Source organism: Pristis pectinata, chromosome 6 (genome assembly GCF_009764475.1).
Source record: "Pristis pectinata isolate sPriPec2 chromosome 6, sPriPec2.1.pri, whole genome shotgun sequence".
NCBI lineage: Eukaryota > Metazoa > Chordata > Chondrichthyes > Rhinopristiformes > Pristidae > Pristis > Pristis pectinata.
The window spans coordinates 57,570,143-57,589,203 of record NC_067410.1 but is presented as its reverse complement, the minus strand read 5'-3'; the positions used below and the strand labels follow the sequence as shown (position 1 = coordinate 57,589,203).

At 44.2% G+C, this 19,061-nt stretch overlaps 1 protein-coding gene across 1 annotated transcript; it reads left to right on the top strand.

Moving 5' to 3' along the window:
• Positions 1 to 214: 214 nt before the first annotated feature.
• On the top strand, positions 215 to 16,178 carry LOC127571664 (transforming growth factor beta activator LRRC33-like). The gene is made up of 3 exons (XM_052018249.1): positions 215 to 597; positions 4,545 to 4,657; positions 13,837 to 16,178. Exons 2-3 carry the CDS (start codon positions 4,559 to 4,561, stop codon positions 15,790 to 15,792), a joined length of 2,055 nt encoding a protein of 684 aa, XP_051874209.1. The 5' UTR covers positions 215 to 597; positions 4,545 to 4,558; the 3' UTR covers positions 15,793 to 16,178.
• The last annotated feature ends 2,883 nt before the right edge of the window (positions 16,179 to 19,061 follow it).

Here is a 19,061-nt window from a genome sequence, read left to right as displayed (position 1 = left end):
GCACGCACTGGCCACTGGGGTCCAGTGATGGGATCTGAATGGAATCCAATGATGGGGTCCTGGCCACCAGGATCTGGATGGAATCCAGTGACGGGAACTGCTGAATGGAATCCAGTAGTGGTTGCTGGGGATCCAGTGATGGGATCGAGGTGAATGGAATCCGGTGCTGGTCACTGGGATGCAGCGACGGGATCTGGCAGAGTGCAGCGATGGCCAGTGCTTGTGCGCTGGATTCCCCAGCTGGCTGATAGCTCGCTGCAGGCTGTGCGCGCTCTCTCTCTCTCTCTACATGTGACCCGGTTTCCGTCTGCACCTTCCGGAGCTGGAGCTGCGGGGCAGATGGGTTGAGAGCCCCGGCTGGCGGCACTGAGGGCTGCAGCAGACAAGCGCGGATTCCCGCAGCCGCACCGCAGTGTCCGCAGCATCGCCGCTCCGCTCCGCAGGTCTCCGCTCTCACCGGCTCTGCGGCAGTTGTTGACAGGTTGCTCCAGGCAGCCATAAAAGGACCGCACAATCACTGCTGGGACCTTAAAGGGGGCAGAGCGCCGTCTGTTAATGGACACCGGGGACTGTGTATTCCCCTCGGACACCCTAAAGGTACGTTTTATTGTCAGTGTTACATAGAGAGGACGTCCCAGGGTCTCCCCGAGGTTACAGCTTTGCAGACCATCTGTGCACTGTAAGAGGGACGCAGGAATCTGCAGACGCTGCAATCTGGAGCAACAAATAATCTGCTGGAGGAACTCGGCGGGTCGGGCAGCATTTGTGTGTTTGTGGGGGGGGGGGAGTGGGCTTAAGGAATTGTCAACGTTTCGGGTCGAAACCCTGGATCAGGTGCATTGGCACAACAACGTTGCATAAACAATGAGACAAGTGACTTTTTTCTTAGGAGATCCCGGCTGAGGGAGGCGGGTTTGACCCGGGGCCCCTGCTCTGCTTTGTACTTGACGCTGAGACCTTGCAAAGCGACTGGAAGCCTTGGTTTAACGTCTCAACAGCTGGGGTATTACTCTGATGGGGAGGAGGAGGGCGATCCAGCTAGGGTTTAGGGGCAAGAGGGACATCCCCCTACCCCGCCCCCGGCAGACTGAGGTTACAGAGCAGACGGTGTTTTTTTACTGGAGCACCCTCTGTAATCTCCACTGAGGGTGCTGTGTGGTGTGCCAGTATGTAACGCTGGGTAACCTCTTTCAAAGCGAGGGGTGTTTACACACAGCTTTTGGGATCCACAGGAATGCCGGGCAGTCAAACTGGGGGAGGGGGGGGGGGTGTCACGGTCTCAAAGTGACGGGTCACCCACTGGGGTCGGACACGAGGACGGACATGGGGCTGGCACTGCTGCCTCACAGCTCCAGAGACCTGGGTTCAGTCCCGACTTTGGGTGGAGATTCTCCCTGTGGCTCCGTGGTTTTTTCCCGAGTGATTCCGTTTTTTAGCTGCCGGCTGTCGGTGGGAGGGAGGAGAATGGGGAGGGGGGTGGTGGTGAAATTGATGGGGATATGAGAGGAAAGATGGGATCGGGATACAGTGGGCTGAATGAGTCTTGAGTTCCTCCACCCGGAACCTTTGGGGTTTCCCTACCCAAGAGGGCAAGACGATTGATAGATGTTTGGATATTAAAGGATATTGATTAAGGCAGGATAGTGATGCCGAGGTGAAGGATCAGCTGTGCTCTCCACTGACATGAAGGAGAAGGCAGGAGAGGACAGCTCCATGTTCTTAGTCGATCCCTTGGGATGGGATTCTGAATGGCTCACTTTGTTGTAGAACGTTGGCAGGATTTTTAATTTTGTCTGTAGCCTCTTTCCACACATCTCATCCCACCCCACCACCCAGCCTACTGTTCCCACCCCACCGGCCCCCTACCCTTGGACTCCAAGATTAGGCAGATTGCAGAGTCCTGTCGCAATAGCCAGGTCTGGGGCTGTTGTCCGATTGAGGTTAACTTCTGATCTTAACCGCAAAAAACGAAGAGAGGTGAGGTGGTGGAGCAAAGGATGGGGAAAGTCAGCTGGTTAATTGCTTTCACCTACCTCCTGTGGCTGGAGGTAACACAAATTTGACAGAAGCCAAGCTTCCAGTGTCAAGCCTATCCTTAGATGGAGAAGATGCTTCTTACACCCTCTGCAGGGATGCGCAGTCCCTTTCTAACACCTTGGCCAAATTTGAATCAAGTTGAACCAAATGACGATCATATTGTAAAGCCTCAGGATAACTTCTGTGCAATCACACCCTGTGTTGGCCTCCCTCATGGCAGGATGATGTTAGTGCCATGCTAGGTCTATGTATTGTAGTTGTAGTGGTGCAGTCAGTATTACGGTGTGGTAAACTTCTGGGTGGCATTTAACTGTTGGCGCCATTTAGCTCACACAGCCCCAAGCAATTGGCATGATATTGGGACAACAGTTCAGTAATATAGCAGTAATGACGCTCTTGGTGACATCATATAGCCATTAATGTTGACCATCAGTTAGCATACAATGCACCCGGGCGATGTGAAGACATTTCCAGTGGTGGAAAACTTTGGGAATCTTAGATCCAAAGCTAGGCTGGATTCAATGATATCATGTGTCAAGGTATTCACATACTGCATCCTAAAATATTAGTTTTTAAGTTGCATGTAAAATAATCAATAATTGCTTCTTTTGACTCCCCAAAGTGCCAGACTGTCTCACTAAAATATTGTTCTGGTTGGTTTACGTTGAATTTACCCAAGTACCAGGCCCCGTTTCCGACTGTGAAATTTCTTTATCTATTATCATTTAGAATCCTAAAAACAGCAGTCATCGCCTGATGTTTTTCAGTGATAAAATATTCAGTTGGTGCAATCACTCCTCCTAATCTGGTTCCTCCGTCCCTTCTGTCATTCCATTGCTCTAGTCTCCATTCACAATGTCCTTTCTTAGCTTTATACAAGCAAGGAATTTGGGTGCCGTTGGAAGAATATTTGTTACCCATTCCCAGTAGCCCTTGGTAAGGCGATGGCAAGTCTCCACTTCAAGTCTCACGCACTTCTAGAGAACCTAGTTCCACAGTGCTGTTGGTCGGAAACTGCTAGACTTTGACCCAGTAAAAATGAAAGGACATTGACTTATTTCCAAGTCAGAATGGTTAGTGACATTCAAGGAAGCTTGGAGGCGGTGTTTGTTCCTATGTGTCTGCTGCCTTTGTATGTTTAGGCAGAAGAGGTCATGGCCTTGGCAAGTACTGTCACAGTAGCCTTGACCTGTTGCTGCAGGGAGCAATGATGCATCAGTAGCAGAGGAAATTAATGTTTAAAGCAGAGGTGGGGGTGCCAGTCATTGGGTTGCTTTAAGCCAGTGGTGAGTATTCCGTCATACTCTTGACGTGCTTTGTAGGTGGTGGAAAAGCTCTGGGGCGTCAGACACTATCACAGGATAACCAGCACTTGTGGTTACAGGATTCATGTGGCTGGCCCAGTTAAGTTTCTGATCAGTGGTGACCCCCACCCCCAGGCTGTTGATGGGGGGGGGCTCACTGATCGTAATGTTCAATGTCACAGGGGAGGTGGGTTAGACCCTTTTATTGTTGGAGGTGGTTGTTGCTCGATAGTTCCATACTGTGCATGTTACTTGCCATTTATCGGACCATTCCTGACCATAGTCTCGGTCTTGCTGCAAGCCGGAACAGACTGCTTCATTTTGTGAGGTGCAAAAAACAAACTGCCAGAGGAACTCAGCTGGTCGAGCAGCATCTGCGGAGGCAAAGGGATGGTGTGCTGCTCGACCCGCTGAGTTCCTTCCGCAGTTTTTTTTTTGCTCCAGGTTCCAGCATCTGCAGTCTCTTGTGTCTTCATTTTCTGAAGGGTTGTACACTCTGAAGTTTGGGACTGTACACAATATTTCAAGTGTGGTTGCATCAATGACCTGATTTATTTACAACTGACAGGTTTATTTAGCTTCTTCAGTACAAAATTGTCTTTTCAACACATCTAGAACCTCACATCTGGAACCTGACGTGGCTTAAAGAGTCCTTCCGTAAAGTCAGAACCTCCCAATATTTGATATTTAATGAGTTACGTTTTAAATTGAGTCAGCATGGGGAAACAGGACAAAATTTCACAAACTACAATAAGAAAAAGATCAGGTTACCTCTTCCAGTGATGCTGGTTGAAGGGAGTTATCACCAGGAGAACCCAGTTGCTGCACTTCAAATAGCATCATGGAATTCTTTACCTCCATCTCAGAGGGCAGACAATCTTTGGATTAACATCTCATCTCATTTGACTCGCCTCTGGGAGAGCAGTACAGGACTCCCACAGTGTGGGTGTCCCTCAGGAGTGTTCCTCTGAAGGTGTGGTACTCCCTGCCACCATGTGGTTCTCTTTCAGTAATGTCCATCTGACAGTATAGCTCTTCCTCCAACAGTGCCATGCTCCCTCTGTAATGTCCCAATGACAATATAACACTCCCAGTGCAGTCCCTATCCAAAATCCAGCTGCACTGCAGTCTGATTTGATTAGAACAGGTGTTTATTCGGCAAGTAATGTAAGTGACTGTGTACAACCTCTTGTCTCTTTCTAGGTGTAACCAAGAGAATGGACTTTACAGGCCTGTCCCTTTCCTTCATTTTCTCAGCACTGATGCTGCTTGACAGAAGAAGCAACACAGAAGCCAGTTTGGAGAACTGCAAGATGGTACGTGGAGTCCCTGTCACTGAATACCATCTTTGTCACGGAGGTTTCAGATATGGTGTCCTTAGATTAACCCTGCATTGTTGCACCTTGGGCATCCCTGTGTTGATAGTCCAATGGACAACCAGGAGTAAGTTAGATGTATGAGTGGTATATGGCCCAATTTCAACACATGCATCGGATTAGTCTTTTATTTCCTTCGGGGTTCAGTGAGCCATTTAATGGATCTCAATATCCCTGGGGCTCGAGAGGAGAGAAAGTCAGTCAGCGGCTAGCTCTAGATTGCAGTCTGCTAGCCTCTCCTAGAAATTTGTATATGTGAAATTCATTTGGGTTTGTGATTGAGTCAAGTCACAATGCCTTCCACAGTTGAATAGCTGATGGGTGTATGCAACAGTGACTATAATCCAAAATTTCTCCAGTCCTGTAAGGCAATCTTGACATCTTGACTGTTCAAATGCAAGTATCCTCTAATTTTTAATATATCATTTCCCTGGTCCTTTTGAAATCAGTGCTAAACTTTGCAGAAACGTGCAGTTGGGAAGACTAACTTCCTCCATATGTAGACAGGCAAGTTGGCCACTACCACTCCAGGGAGGAATAAGTAAAATGATCATCAAAAAGCAAAAAACACGCTGCAGATGCTGCAAATCTGAAAAAAAGCAAAAACTGCTGGCGAGGGAAACAGAGTTTGCTTTTCTGGTTCTGACAGAAGATCGTTGACCTGCAACGTTAATTCTTTCTCTCACTTTGTAACAGTCTCCTGCCCTGCTATTTCTGGTATTATCTTTTTTTACTTCAGATTTCCAGCATCTGCAGATTTTTCACTTTTCGTGCAAGTTACCTTGCTCCGGCATCCTCTGCTCTTACTGAGCACCTTGCTGTGGAAGTGACTGAGCATTGAACTATATATAAGAACATGTGAAACCAGTGCTCGAGAGAGGTGAATAGAGCTTGCCAGCTCTTGGGTTAGAGTTGTCATATGCTCAGACAGCAGTGTGCTGTGCCTGGCTTTTGATCGCCTGCATTTGCTCTTGATGACTGCTGCACTAAAACCCACAGAGCATCCTGTTTTGACACACCCAACCATCCTTCAACCTCCCTGTGGTTTTCTTTAAAATAAACTTGTACTACAGCCCCTTTGCTGTGAACATTAGAGTGAGGCACTGGTCATTGTTTGCTCTTGCTTGCAACAGTGGGCTGTCTCCTCGTTTTATCCTTGGCAGCCATTGTTATGCGGCTTTAAATTCTGGCTGTCTGCAAAGCAATTTAGAGTAATCAGAAGTTTTTGAATAGGAATGTCATTTTTTAAAGTCTAAGTTTTCTTCAGGTTCAGCTTTTTTGTGTACCTTTATCTGTCCAGTATTGGGGTGCACCCCTCCCTGGGTTATGAATGCCCAACTTATGGATACCCCATATGTATGACCAAACTCCCATAAATATTATTAAATTCAAAAGGGAACCAGTCTTGAAAAATACCGTTTCCATGTAATCTCCCCACAGTAACAGACATCACTGTCTCTTAAGAACACAGACTGCCAGTTTCACCGCAGGAGGCCACTTAAGAGAGTTGCTTTGGAAACTGACAAGTAATCACTTCTATTGATACTTGTGCAACAATACTCTATTAAACATGGTAACAGCATTGATACGTCAAGCCCCTCGAAACCAGCCATTGAACATGGGATTTCCTGATTTTCTACTGTTATAACCAGGCAGGGGAAGACAATAAGTAAATGTACATGTTAATTGGCCCTCATCAATACCACTTATTGCAATACTGTGGAGGTATGGTTACCATGTCAAGTGATTTTGTATATTTTCCAACATGGATGAAATTGACTTATGGATGTCTGTAAAAATGGAACTGTTCATTACTTGGAGACGGTGTATAAATATACTAAATCCACTTTATCTGTGCAAGATATGAGCACAGACTTCCTGCGGATAACAAAAAAAGTGGACACCCCTCCTTTGTTCAAAATATACCCCCCCCCCCAAATAAGACCATAAGACATAGGAGCAGAATTAGGCCATTCGGTCCATCGAGTCTGCTCTGCTACTCGATCGTGACTGATTTATTTTTCCCCCTCAACCCCATTCTCCTGCCTTCTCCCCGTAACCTTTGACACCTTTACTAATCAAGAACCTATCAACCTCCGCTTTAAATATACCCAATGACTTGGCCTCCACAGCCGTCTGTGGCAACGAATTCCACAGATTCACCACCCTTTGGCGCAAGAAATTCCCCCTCATCTCTATTCTAAAGGGACATATTTTATTTCGAAGCTGTGCCCTCTGGTCCTAGACTCTCCCACTACTGGAAACATCTCTCCACATCCACTCTATCCAGGCCTTTCAATATTCGGTAGGTTTAAATGAGATCTCCCCTCATCCTTTTAAACTTCGGCAAGTACAGGCCCAGAGCCATCAAAAGCTCCTCATACATTAGCCCTTTCATTCCCTGGATCATTCTCATAAACCTCCTCTGGACTCTCTCCAATTCCAGCACATCCTCCCTTAGATATGGGGCCCAAAACTGCCCAAAATACTCCAAATGTGGTCTGACCAACGCCTTATAAAGCCTCAAGTTACATCCTTGCTTTTATATTCTGGTCCTCTCGAAATGAATGCTAACATTGCATTTGCCTTTCTTACTACCGACTTAACCTGCAGGTTAACCTTTAGGGAATCCTGCACTCGGACTCCCAAGTCCCTTTACACCTCCGATTTCTGAATTTCCTCCCCATTTAGAAAATAGTCTATGCCTTTATTCCTTCTACCAAAGTGCATGACCATACACTTCCCTACGCTGTATTCTATCTGCCACTTCTTTGCCAATTTTTCCAACCTGTTCAAGTCCTTCTGCAGACTCCCTGCTTCCTCAACACTACTTGCCCCTCCACCTATCTTTGTATCATCCGCAAACTTGGCCACAAAGCCATCAATTCCGTCATCCAGATCATTAACATATAACGTGAAAAGTAGCGGACCCTGAACAAATAAACATGAACGTGCCCGATAATATTCTAAAAACCTTAACATACAGTAATAAAAACATTAAAGCATTTAAGTGACTAATGGCTAGCCAACTACATCTATTGAATGTATTGAAACTTACAAGCAATCATCAGTTTTGAAATTACAAGGTGCAGTTGTGTAAATAAAGTTGCTCTCTATTGGGACAGCATACAACAGGGATCCACTTGGCACATGTGGTCTGAGAGCTAGTTGCCATATTTATACAGACATTGATTATTGCCTCAATGTTTATATAGATATTTTTGCTGAAACTAATTTGTGATGGGGTCTGGGACTCATTTTGTGTACCCGGATCCATGGACAGCAAATTAGTGGATAACAAGGTGGATAACGAGGACTGAGTACACAGCAGCCCACGACTATTTATCAGTATACCCTATTTCCCGAGGTTATCAACATTTCCTGAAATTGACTCCAGTTCCTAGGATTTATTCCTCTTCTCAGGATTGGTTCCACTCCAAAGATTGCTTCCAGTTCCTAGAAATGTTTCCAAATCCCAGGATAAAGTCCATTTTCTGGGATTGTTCACAATTGATATCAGTACTCAGGAATGATCCACTTCCCAAAAATATGTCCCAGGGTTAAATCCATGTCTTAAGAGTAATTCTATCCACTAGGATTGATTCCAATTCCCAGAATTTGTTCTATTTCTCAGGATTGATTCTACATCCCAGGGTTAATTTAACTTCCCAAGATTAACCCCATAGATTGATTGCTGATTCTAGGTTTAATTCTACAGCCCAGGATTGAATTCACTTTCCAAAAGTAATTCAAGGATCAGGATTGAATCCACATTGTACAAACAATTCCAGTTTTTAGGACTGATTACAGTACCCAGAACTGAATCTATTTTTCAGGATTGATTTAACATTCCAGATTCATCTCTATCCTGCCATTAATACAGCAAGGTGAAAATGATTCCCAACACAAGATTAATCCCAGGATGATCCAAGACTGATAACACATTTCAGGATTCATTCCATTCCTAGAAACCTTATTCCATGTTTAGAGCTCCCCTAATTGTTCCCGGTTTCCCCAGAGTATTCCATGATTAATTGATTTACCCTCCTGGGATTGATTCTATGATCCAGCATTGATTGTGGTTCCAGGAATGAATTCCACCTCCCAGGAATAATTGCATAACCTTTTATGAATTTAACAACCCAAAGATAATTCCATGACCTGAACTTATTTCATTTCCGAGGCTTTCCAAGCATAGATTTAAGATCTCGGGGCATGTTTCCCTTCCCAGAATTTATTCCACTTCCCAAGTTTGCTGCCACTTTGCAGGAATGATTCTATCTTTCAGCACTGAATTACTCCCCAGGACTGATTCCACCTGCTGGAACATTTCCATTTCCTGAGTTTGTTTTCTCTTTCTAGGGTTAATTATCATTCCTGGTATGAATGCCCCATCCCTGGACAGACTCCACTGTGGTTTGATTCCAGTTCCAGGATTGCTTCTACCCTCTGTGGTTGATTCCATGACTTGGAATTCATTGCATTTCCCAGAATTTAGTCTATTATTCATTAATTAATTCATTGACATCATGAGCCAAGATTAATTCTTCAATGGGATTAATTCCAGAATCCAAGATTGATTTCGGGGCCTGTGACTGAATCCATTTCCCAGGATTCATCCACTTACCTGCCACTGATACCATGTCCGGAGTGTGATGCCCAACCCAGCATTAATTCCTGCTCTCAGAATTGTTTCTACTTCCCAGTTGGTTTTTATTACCTAGATTTGATTCCATTCAGGATTAGTTCCATTATCCACAGGATTTATTCCACTTTGAGTGCTTGATGGCCAAGATGTTCCAGGATGGATTCTACTTTCTAGGAGTAGTTCAGTATTCTGGGATTTCTTTCACATCCAGAAAACGACATATTTATTTGTGAGATGGATTCCATTTCTCAGTATTAATTTTGTGATCCGGGATTGAATCCACTGCCTGGGTTTGATTGCATTGATTCAGATTTCTAAGACTGGTTCTATGTTCCAGGTTTGATTCCCCTCTTGTAGCTTGATACAAACGCGCAAGCTGTTTTATTCGAAGAAAAGTTGTGATCACAATCATTGGGGGGAGTTGACAAGAATGTGGGAGAGTAAATTGGGACTGGTGTAAGATTAGTGTAAGTGGGTAGTTGATGGTCAGCGCGGACTTGGTGGGCCAAAAGGCCTGTTTCCATGCTGCATAGCTCTGTGACTCAATAACTATGACTTAATGTCATATTTTAACCAATGCAATCACTTCCATGTAATAATACAAAATAATAAGAAAGCTTTCTTATTGTCTGAACCCTCCCATCGGGCAGAAGATACCACCAGGCTCAAGGACAGCTACCATCCCTCTGTTATCAGACTCTTGACAATAAATATGAACTCTTAATCTTCCAATCTACCTCATCATGGTGGTCCTTGCACTTTATTTGTCTATCTACACTGCACTTTCTCTGTAACTGTAATATTATATTCTGCATTCTGTTTTCCTTTTTACGACTTTGTTGTACTCATATGTGGAACGATTTGTCCGGATGGCATGCAAAACAAAGCTTTTCACTGTATCTTGGTACATGTGACAATAGTAAACCAATTCCAATTCATCTTGCCTTCTCAGGGCTTTCTGCAAAGTATCACTTTATCTGACCGCCTCTAAGGGCTGCTTGTATTTCTTGCTATCCAGAACTGGCGAGTGGACAAAGGCTGCTGAGTACAATGAGTATGTTTATCATTTGCTGAACAGAACAAATAGGGTTTATTATTTGCACTCTATCCCAAAGATCTGCAGGTTGGTGGATTAATTGGCTGCTGTAAATTGCCCCTAGTGTAGGAGGCAAGGGAATTCAGAGGGGTGGGGGGGATAGTTGATAGGCACATGAGAGAACAGGTTACAGGGAAATGGGGGAAATGGGATTGCTTTGAGAGTTGGCATGGACTTGATGGGTTGAATGTCTTCTTTTGTACCGTGAGAAATATGAGACAAAATGAGGAGATAACATTAAGACCTGTGTACTTGAATCCTGTAGTCTCACACCTGCTGTCATGAGAAATTTTGCCTGACCATGCTGTGCTTTAAAAAAGATTTTAATTTTCTTATGTTTTAATGGTAGGGGAATTGTAAAAACAGAAAGCCGACCCACTATGTTTCTTCTCTGTGAACTTCAACTGTGGCTGTAGTAATGTTGTTAAAAGGAAAGGCATGGGTTAAATTCGGGAGTTTCCCCTGCTCCTCTCCACTGAAATGTAAATCCTGTCACAATTGAGGAATGGCCCAGCTCCCTTCACTCAAATGTCATGTTACTGCTTAAGTGTTTTCTTCGAAGTGACGCCAGGAAGCTCAGAGGAAATTGCAAAATAAAGGGTGAATGTTGCTAGTGTCACGCTAGTCACACATGCAACCGTGGGAGATTGTGGGTAACAGGTCTGAGGCCCACAGAACAGCACAACCTAGGCCACCCCTGGTTCCAGGTGCCACTCTCACTGTTGCTGCCAGTTAGAGCTGGCAGGGTGGGGGTTGATTGTAGGGGAAGAGGGCAGTTTGCACCTACTGCCCTTTTACCAACTGCTGATGAGACCCACCCCTCAGATCAACCTGGCCCCACCACGGGATGTTGAATCCATCTGCCTGGGTGTTACCTGGAGACAGACGGAGTTTTCTACTCCGTTGCCATTAGAACCACTGTGAGAGGGCAATTTGTTTTCCTTGGAGCAGAGGAGGCTGAGGAGAGACTTGATTGAGGTATACAAAATCATGAGCAGCTTAGACAGGGTGGATTTTTGGAAAGTTTTCCCTGAAACAGAGGAGGTTCAAAAACTGGACAACATAGGTTTAGTGTCAGGGGCAAGAGTTTAGAGGGATAATAGAACATAGAACAGTACAGCACAGGAACAGGCTCTTCGGCCCAAGATGTCTGTGCCGAACATGATGCCAAATTAAACTAAATCTCTTCTGCCTGCACATGATCCATATCCCTCCATTCCCTACATATTCAGGTGTTTATCTAAAAGCCTGTTAAATGTCACTATTGTGCCTGCTTCCACCACCACCCTGGCAGCGCATTCCAGGCACCCTAAAAAAACTTGCCCCACACATCTCCTTTAAACATTCCCCCTCTCACCTTAAATGCATGACCTCCAGTATTTTGACATTTCGACCCTGGGAAAAATATTCTGACTGATCTGAGGAAAAGATTTTTCACCCAGAGGGTGATTGAAATCTGGAACACACTGCCTAAGTGGATGGTGGAGGCAGATACTCTCACAACTGTTATAAAGTATATGGAAGATCACTTGAATCGACAAGGCATAGAAGGCTATGGATCAAGTATTAGTAAATGGGATTAATGTAGATAGATACTTGATGCTCAGTATGGACATGTGGGGCTGAAGGTCCTGTTTCTGTGCTGTATAATTCCATGACTCCAATATTGGTCATACAAGCAGCAGATGTATCACAAATATTACAAGGTCAACAGGTTTAGGATCTGGAAAAAGATTTTTTTTTAACCAAATAAGTTATTAAGATCTAAAAAGTGCTGCTGAAATTGTGACAGATATAGATTAAGTAGTAACCGTAAAAAGGGAAGTGGGTAAGGACTGGGGAAGGGAATAAGCCATTTCATCTCAATGACAGCATATCAAGGGGTACAAGGACAGAGAGGGCTGGCCGCACACATTCACAAATCTTTGAAGATAGCAGAAGGTAGTTAATGAGCAGAGATCCTTGGGTTTGTACACACGCTTTGCAATGGAAAAACAGTAATCAGCTGCAGCATTATGTACTGTTCTGGCTCCACAAAGGTTGTCAGGGTCCTGGACAGGGTACAAGAGGTTTACCAGCAGTGGCACCTGGGATGAGAGAGTTCAGCTGAGTTGCTGGGATAGAGGTGCAGGGTTTGTTCTCTTTAAGGCAAGGGAAAGTTAAAGGGATGTTAATGGAGTTATTTGAAAAGACAAAGGAGAAATGCTTCCCCTGGCAAGTCAGTCAGCATCTGGAGATGAAAGATTTAAGTAATTGTCAAATGAAGAGAAAGTTCTTCACAGGGAAGGTTGTTGAGCTCTGAAACACACTACCTGAAAGGGTGTAGAGTTATATTCCTGAGGAACTTTATGAGATTATTTATAATTTTTCCATTCATTAAGGCCAGCAAATAACCCTCATCCTTAATGGCCTTGGACTGGGGCATTAGTTTGGCCATTTCAGTCAAGAGTCAACCACACTTCTGAGACCCCTATGTCACCCTCCCATTCCTGACACACATTGGTGAATAAGATAGGTTTTAGAATAATTCAGTAGTTATGTGATTGCCATCACTGATATAGTTTTAAAAATATATTTAATGACTTGAGCTTAGACTCCTAACTTAAAACTCTAGTTTTAAGTTTCTGGACAACAATCCATAGAATCATAGAAACAAGCAGGACAGAAATGGGCCCTCAGTCCACCTATTCCACATTTTTCCGTGATGCTGATCCCATTTGTCGCATTAGGCCCGTATCCCTCTACTCCTTTCCTATTCAAGTACCTGTCCAAATGCCCTTTAAACATTGTATCTGCCTCCACTACCTTCTCTGGCAGCTTGTTCCAGATAAACACCACCCTCTGTATGGAAAACCTACCCCTCAGATCTCTTTTAAATTTTTCTCATCTCACCTTAAACCTGTACCCTCTGGTTCTAGATTCCCCTGCCCTGTGAAAAAGATTCTGACTATCTGTCCTATCTATGTCCCTTATAATTTTATGAACTTCTATAAGGTCACTCCTTAGCTTTCTACATTCCAATGAGAATAAACACAGCCTATCCAGTCTCTCATAACTACAGCCCTCCATTCCAGGCAACATCCTGGTGAATCTTTCTATTGCTACCACATCCTTCCTGTAGTGTGGTGACCAGAACTGCACACAATGCTCCAAGTGTGGCCTAATCTGGTAAATCCAGTAACATAACCAGCAGGCCACTGTACCCCATAGCTTGTATTTTAAAATGAAAATGTACAACACTGTAGAGAAGGGGCTGGAATATGGATTTATATCATTAGACCCTCTTGCCTAGGATGGGCAGAGTGGTCCTCTCTGCATTGTATCGTGGTAGGTTTCTGTGGTAACCTAAGTCTTACCTCACCATTTGTGTTGTAGGATGGAACAAAGGCATCGTGCCAAGGAGAGAGCTTGGATCGTGTGCCGGCGAATCTGCCCGTCAGAACAGAGAAACTCTTTCTAAATGAGAATGTCATCAGAGCAATTAACAACAGATCACTTTCTGTGTACAAGCACCTCCACACGCTGAACCTGAGCGGGAACCAGATTGAGGTTATAGAGTCTGGTGCCTTTGTTTACAACAGGAACCTAGAAGATTTAAATCTAAAGAAGAACCGTATTGATTTAACTTATTCAGAGACTCATCTGGCACTAAGAACTCTCTCAGCTCTAACAAGGTTGGATTTATCTGAGAATAGACTAAATGAAGATATGACAAGTTATATAGTGCAAAATTTGACCACTCTGGAATATCTATCCTTGGCTAGAAATGTCATCATGAGATTGGAGCCTAGCAACCTTGAAGGCCTTGTCAACCTTCGAGAACTGAACTTGGAGTACAATTATATCTATGAAATTGAAAGTGGGACATTTGAAGGTTTGAGAAGATTAACTAGGTTGAACCTCGCTCATAATCACATTCCCTGCATTGTGGATTTCAGTTTGTCCCAAGTAAAAACATTAAACGTCAGTCACAATGCTGTTGAACTGTTTTTAGCCAGGGAAAATGAGATTGAATTTCAGTTGGAAACTCTAGACCTATCCCATAATAAACTACTGTTTTTCCCACTCTTACCAAAACTCAATAAACTCAAGTCACTGTTGCTTGCGGACAACGAGATGAGTTTTTATGGTGATCTGACGAACGACTCATCTACTGAGGTTCAATTCATACAAATTGTTGGAAATGTGACCAATATTACCACTGTGAATCTTTGGGATGAGGTGATTTCTGTAAGCTTGCCAAGGCTGGAAGTTCTGGATATGAGCAGGAATTCATTTCGATATCTTCCTCAGGGATTCCTGCGGGGAATGACAACATTATCTTCTCTACAGCTCAGTCAGAACTGCTTGAAAACATTCTCTCTAATGGAGGACGAACATCTTCTCTTCCTTCAGTTGATGGACCTCAGTCAAAACCGATTATCAAGTCTAAATTTCAGTGTTAACAGGCTGAAGAGACTGAATTACTTTAATACCAGCTTCAACAAATTGGAATCAGTGCCTCCTGATCTCTTTACTAAGATGCCGCAGCTTACAACAGTGGATCTCAGTCACAACAATGTTTCTATTTGTGCCTACCCTCTAGAACTTGAGAAGAAGACTTTAAACAGAGGTTGTGTTGGTTTGGCAAATATTAAGTCATTGAAACGCCTCTATCTTGCCAGTTGTGCACTTGCAACTGTACCAGACAATGCATTTGTTGGCTCACCATTAACACATCTAGATTTATCATCCAACACTGGGATCAGATTGCAGGCAAGTACTTTTCAAGGTGTGTCCAAATCACTGCAATTCTTATTCCTCAGGAACAATGGATTAACTTCCAACCAGTTAGATATCAGCCTACGAGTGGCTTTCAGACACCTAAGTAGCTTGGACATATCTGATAATGTTTTAACAAGTCTTCATCCCGCATTGAAAAGCCTTCCCCTGAAATGGTTGGATTTGCGTAAGAACCAATTGCCTACTCTTCAGCAAGATGTACTGAAGAGTCTTTTACACAATCTTGAGGGCATACTCCTGAGTAATAATACCTTTGACTGTTGCCAGCTGAACTGGTGGATCACTTTGATCAATGCTAAGTCACTAATTATTCCTGATAGAAGCAAGATCACTTGCAATGGCTCTGTCAGATTGGATGACCTAGACCGAATTTCCCATTTCACCAAAGTTCACTGCCGAGTTGACAACACTGTTTTAAAATATTTTCTGCTGTTGCTGCCTACTGTTGTGTTTATTCTAACTGTCAGTGTGATGGTTTTCTTCTCTTTAAATTCCAAGATGTTGCCTAAATATGTGAAAGCCAAATGCAAAATGGGAACTGAATATTAGCCAGAATCTTCTTGGATCACACCAGCTCTGTTGAGTCCCGGTTCTTGAAACACACTGGTGGCTGGTGTGGCACCTACCTCAGAGGGTCAATGTTTACAGCGCTGGGCATATGAGCAAAATGAGTCTCAGCGAGGCACTAATAATAAAGGCAGCCAGCTGCTCTCTATCAGTATACCGGCAGAGCTCTCTGAGCACACCGGACAGGAGCTTGCCGCGAATACTGCATTCACTACCGACCGAAACTGGATATATGTCGTGAACTTGCACAAAGCTTTGCATAATATTTATAATAATTATTCAGGTATGTGTTCTACTGTACAGGATAGGTAAATGTGAAAAGTAGGCATTATAAACAATGAGTATTTTTGAAAAATAAATGTGAAATATAAAAGCAAAAGATGAATTGATCTTTGAGTGATATTTTGTAATTGGAGTTTTTAGAGAGTGGTACAGCACACAGATTGGCTCTTTGGCCCACCACCATTGCACTCACCTATACCATATTTGGTCCATAGCCTTCTATGCCTTGGCGATTCAAATACTTGTCTGGTTGCTTCTTAAATGATGTGAGAGTGCCTGTCTCCATCACCTCCTTAGGCAATGGGATCCAGATTCCAACCATTGTATGAAAACAAAATCCCCCTCAGATCCCCTCTAAATCTCACCTTAAACCTCTAGACTTAGATACCCTCACTGTCCTGGGAGTGTTTTTTATAAGTGAATGGAACACTTCTCCAGTGTGACTATTATTGAGCTGAGTTGATCTGAATTAACTGGAAGGGTTAATAAATTATGATTAGGGAACCTGACCCTTGGGTCTACATCCAGCATTCCCATCAGATACCAAACCTGGTTCCTTCGTACATCTTCTATGAAAGCCATTATAATTTGACAATAGAACAAGGGGATTCAGTGTCCATTCGTAGCTTTTTTAAAATTTATCCAAATGTCTTTTGCTCCATCCGAGTGTGAATCAGCCACCAACTTATGCTCTAGGCTCATGTCCTATCAAGAGAGGCTAAGCAGGTTGGGTCTGTATTCTTTGGAGTTTAGAACGGGTGACCTTATTGAGGGAACATAACAGGGTAGATGTTGAGATGTTTTCACTAGTGGGAGAGTCTCAAATGAGGAGACACATTTACAAGATAACAGGCTGGTCACTTAAAATTGAGATGTGTAGAAATTTCTTTTCACAGAGGGCGGTGAACCTCTGGAATTCTCTGCCCCTGAGGGTGGTGGAGGCTGGATCATTGGGGGTATTTAAAGTGAAGGTGGATACATTTTTTGAAAGATTGGGGATTGATAGCTGTGGGGAACTGGTGCAGAAGAGGAGTTAAGGCCTGGGATAGATCAGCCAAGACTATATTTAACAGTGGGGCAGACTTGAGGGGCCGAGTGGCCTTGTGTTTAGGTGTGATGGAGCAGACCACTGGCATGCTGGCAGAACCATTATTGCTCAACAGAGGTGGGGTGGTGATCATCTGCATGATACCCTCCATTGACTCTGTCTACACTTCCTGCTGCCTTGGGAAAGCAGCCAACATAATCAAGGACCCCTCCCATCCCAGTCATTCTCTCTTCTCCCCTCTCCCGTTGGTCAGAAGATACAAAAGCCGGAGAACATGAACCACCAGGCTCAAGGACAGCTTCTGTCCCTCTGTTATCAGACTCTTGAATGCTAAGTATGAACTCTTGGTCTCTCAATCTACCTCTTCATGGCTCTTGCATTTTATTTGTCTACCTGCACTGCGCTTTCCCTGTAACTGCAACACTCTATTCTGAATTCTGTTTTTCTTTTTACTACGTTGATGTATGGCATGATCTGTCTGCATGACATGAAAAACAAAAGCTTTTCACTGAATCTTGGTACATTTGTCAATAACAAACCAATACCAATCTTGCCATCATGATGGGATGAGCTTTGCTATTTGTTGGGAAAGTGAGCAGCATATCGGAAGAGGAGACAGAGGACAGTGGGGGAGGAGGTGGATCTGGAGTGGAAGGGAGGAGGAAGGGGAGGAAAACCCCTGTCAATGGCAAGGGCTGTCTATGGAGAACATATCTGGGTTCAAGGCCAGTAAATGCGGCACTAAAGGGAGGCACGTGGGTGATGAGGACCTTACTTCCCCATCTTTGCCGAGCTTTTGCTTCGCCACAAAACAAACATTCCAAGTCAAATTTATAAATGAAACCACCCAGTGCTGTGCACAAAACTTGGCTTGTCACTCTCACTCTTGTGCCTTTCCTGAGTGCCTGCCCAAGTGGTGAAAGGGAAAGTGGAGTTAGTTACTTGGACAGGTACATTGATAGGAAAGGTTTAGAACATAAACATAGAAAACCTACAGCACAATTCAGGCCCTTTGGCCCACAAAGCTGTGCAGAACATGTCCCTACCTTAGAAATTACTAGGCTTACCCATAGCCCTCTATTTTTCTCAGCTCCATGTACCTATCCAAAAGTCTCTTAAAAGAACCGATCGTATCTGCCTCTACTACCGTTGCTGGCAGCCCATTCCATGCACTCACCACTGTCTGAGTAAAAAACTTACCCTGACATCTCCTCTATACCTACTCCCCAGCACCTTAAACCTGTTTAAGTTTAGAGGGATATGGGGCAAACACAGGCAAATGGGACCAACTCAGCAAGGCACCTTGGTTGGCACGGACGAGTTGGGCCAAAGGGCCTGTTTCCATGCTATATAACTATGACTCTATGGCATTGAACTCAGGTATGTTCTTCCTGGTCACCCACGTGGTTCAATGCACTGCTACTTAGTGGCTGCAGATTGGGTATGGAGGGCTGATAACTTTCACATGTCCTTGGAGGATTCCCCTGGGCAAATCCAGGTACAGATGTCTTGCTACAATCCACACCATCTCAGCAAGTCTGGTGCACAGCAGGGAGTAGGTTGCTGGGACAGCAGGGGTGGGAGTAGCAATGCCAGGAAAGAATCAATCGATCTTTACTCCGTGAAGCCACCACTACTTCTCAAAGCAATTCCTCAACAATCCCAGTGACTTAGTGGAGGGCTGATGGCTGGGCTGCTCAGATACCCCAGCAAGTCTCTTTGGAGACATAAGAGGCTGCAAATGCTGGAATCTAGAGCAACAAACAATCTGCTGGAGGAATGCATCGGGTCAGGCAGCATCTGTGGGAGGAAAGAAATTGTTGATGTTTTGGGTCAAAACCCTGCATCAGGACCCTGCATTGGAAGTCTCTTAGGCAAGTCTATTTGGAAATTGCAATCCCGAGCTCTGATCACAGCTGTC

Excerpts from the sequence above, each read along its gene's own strand:
- LOC127571664 (XM_052018249.1), top strand. The coding sequence starts at position 4,559 with ATGGACTTTACAGGCCTGTCCCTTTCCTTCATTTTCTCAGCACTGATG. Across the intron at positions 4,658-13,836 it reads GTTTGGAGAACTGCAAGATG|GATGGAACAAAGGCATCGTG; the intron begins GTACGTGGAGTC and ends TTTGTGTTGTAG.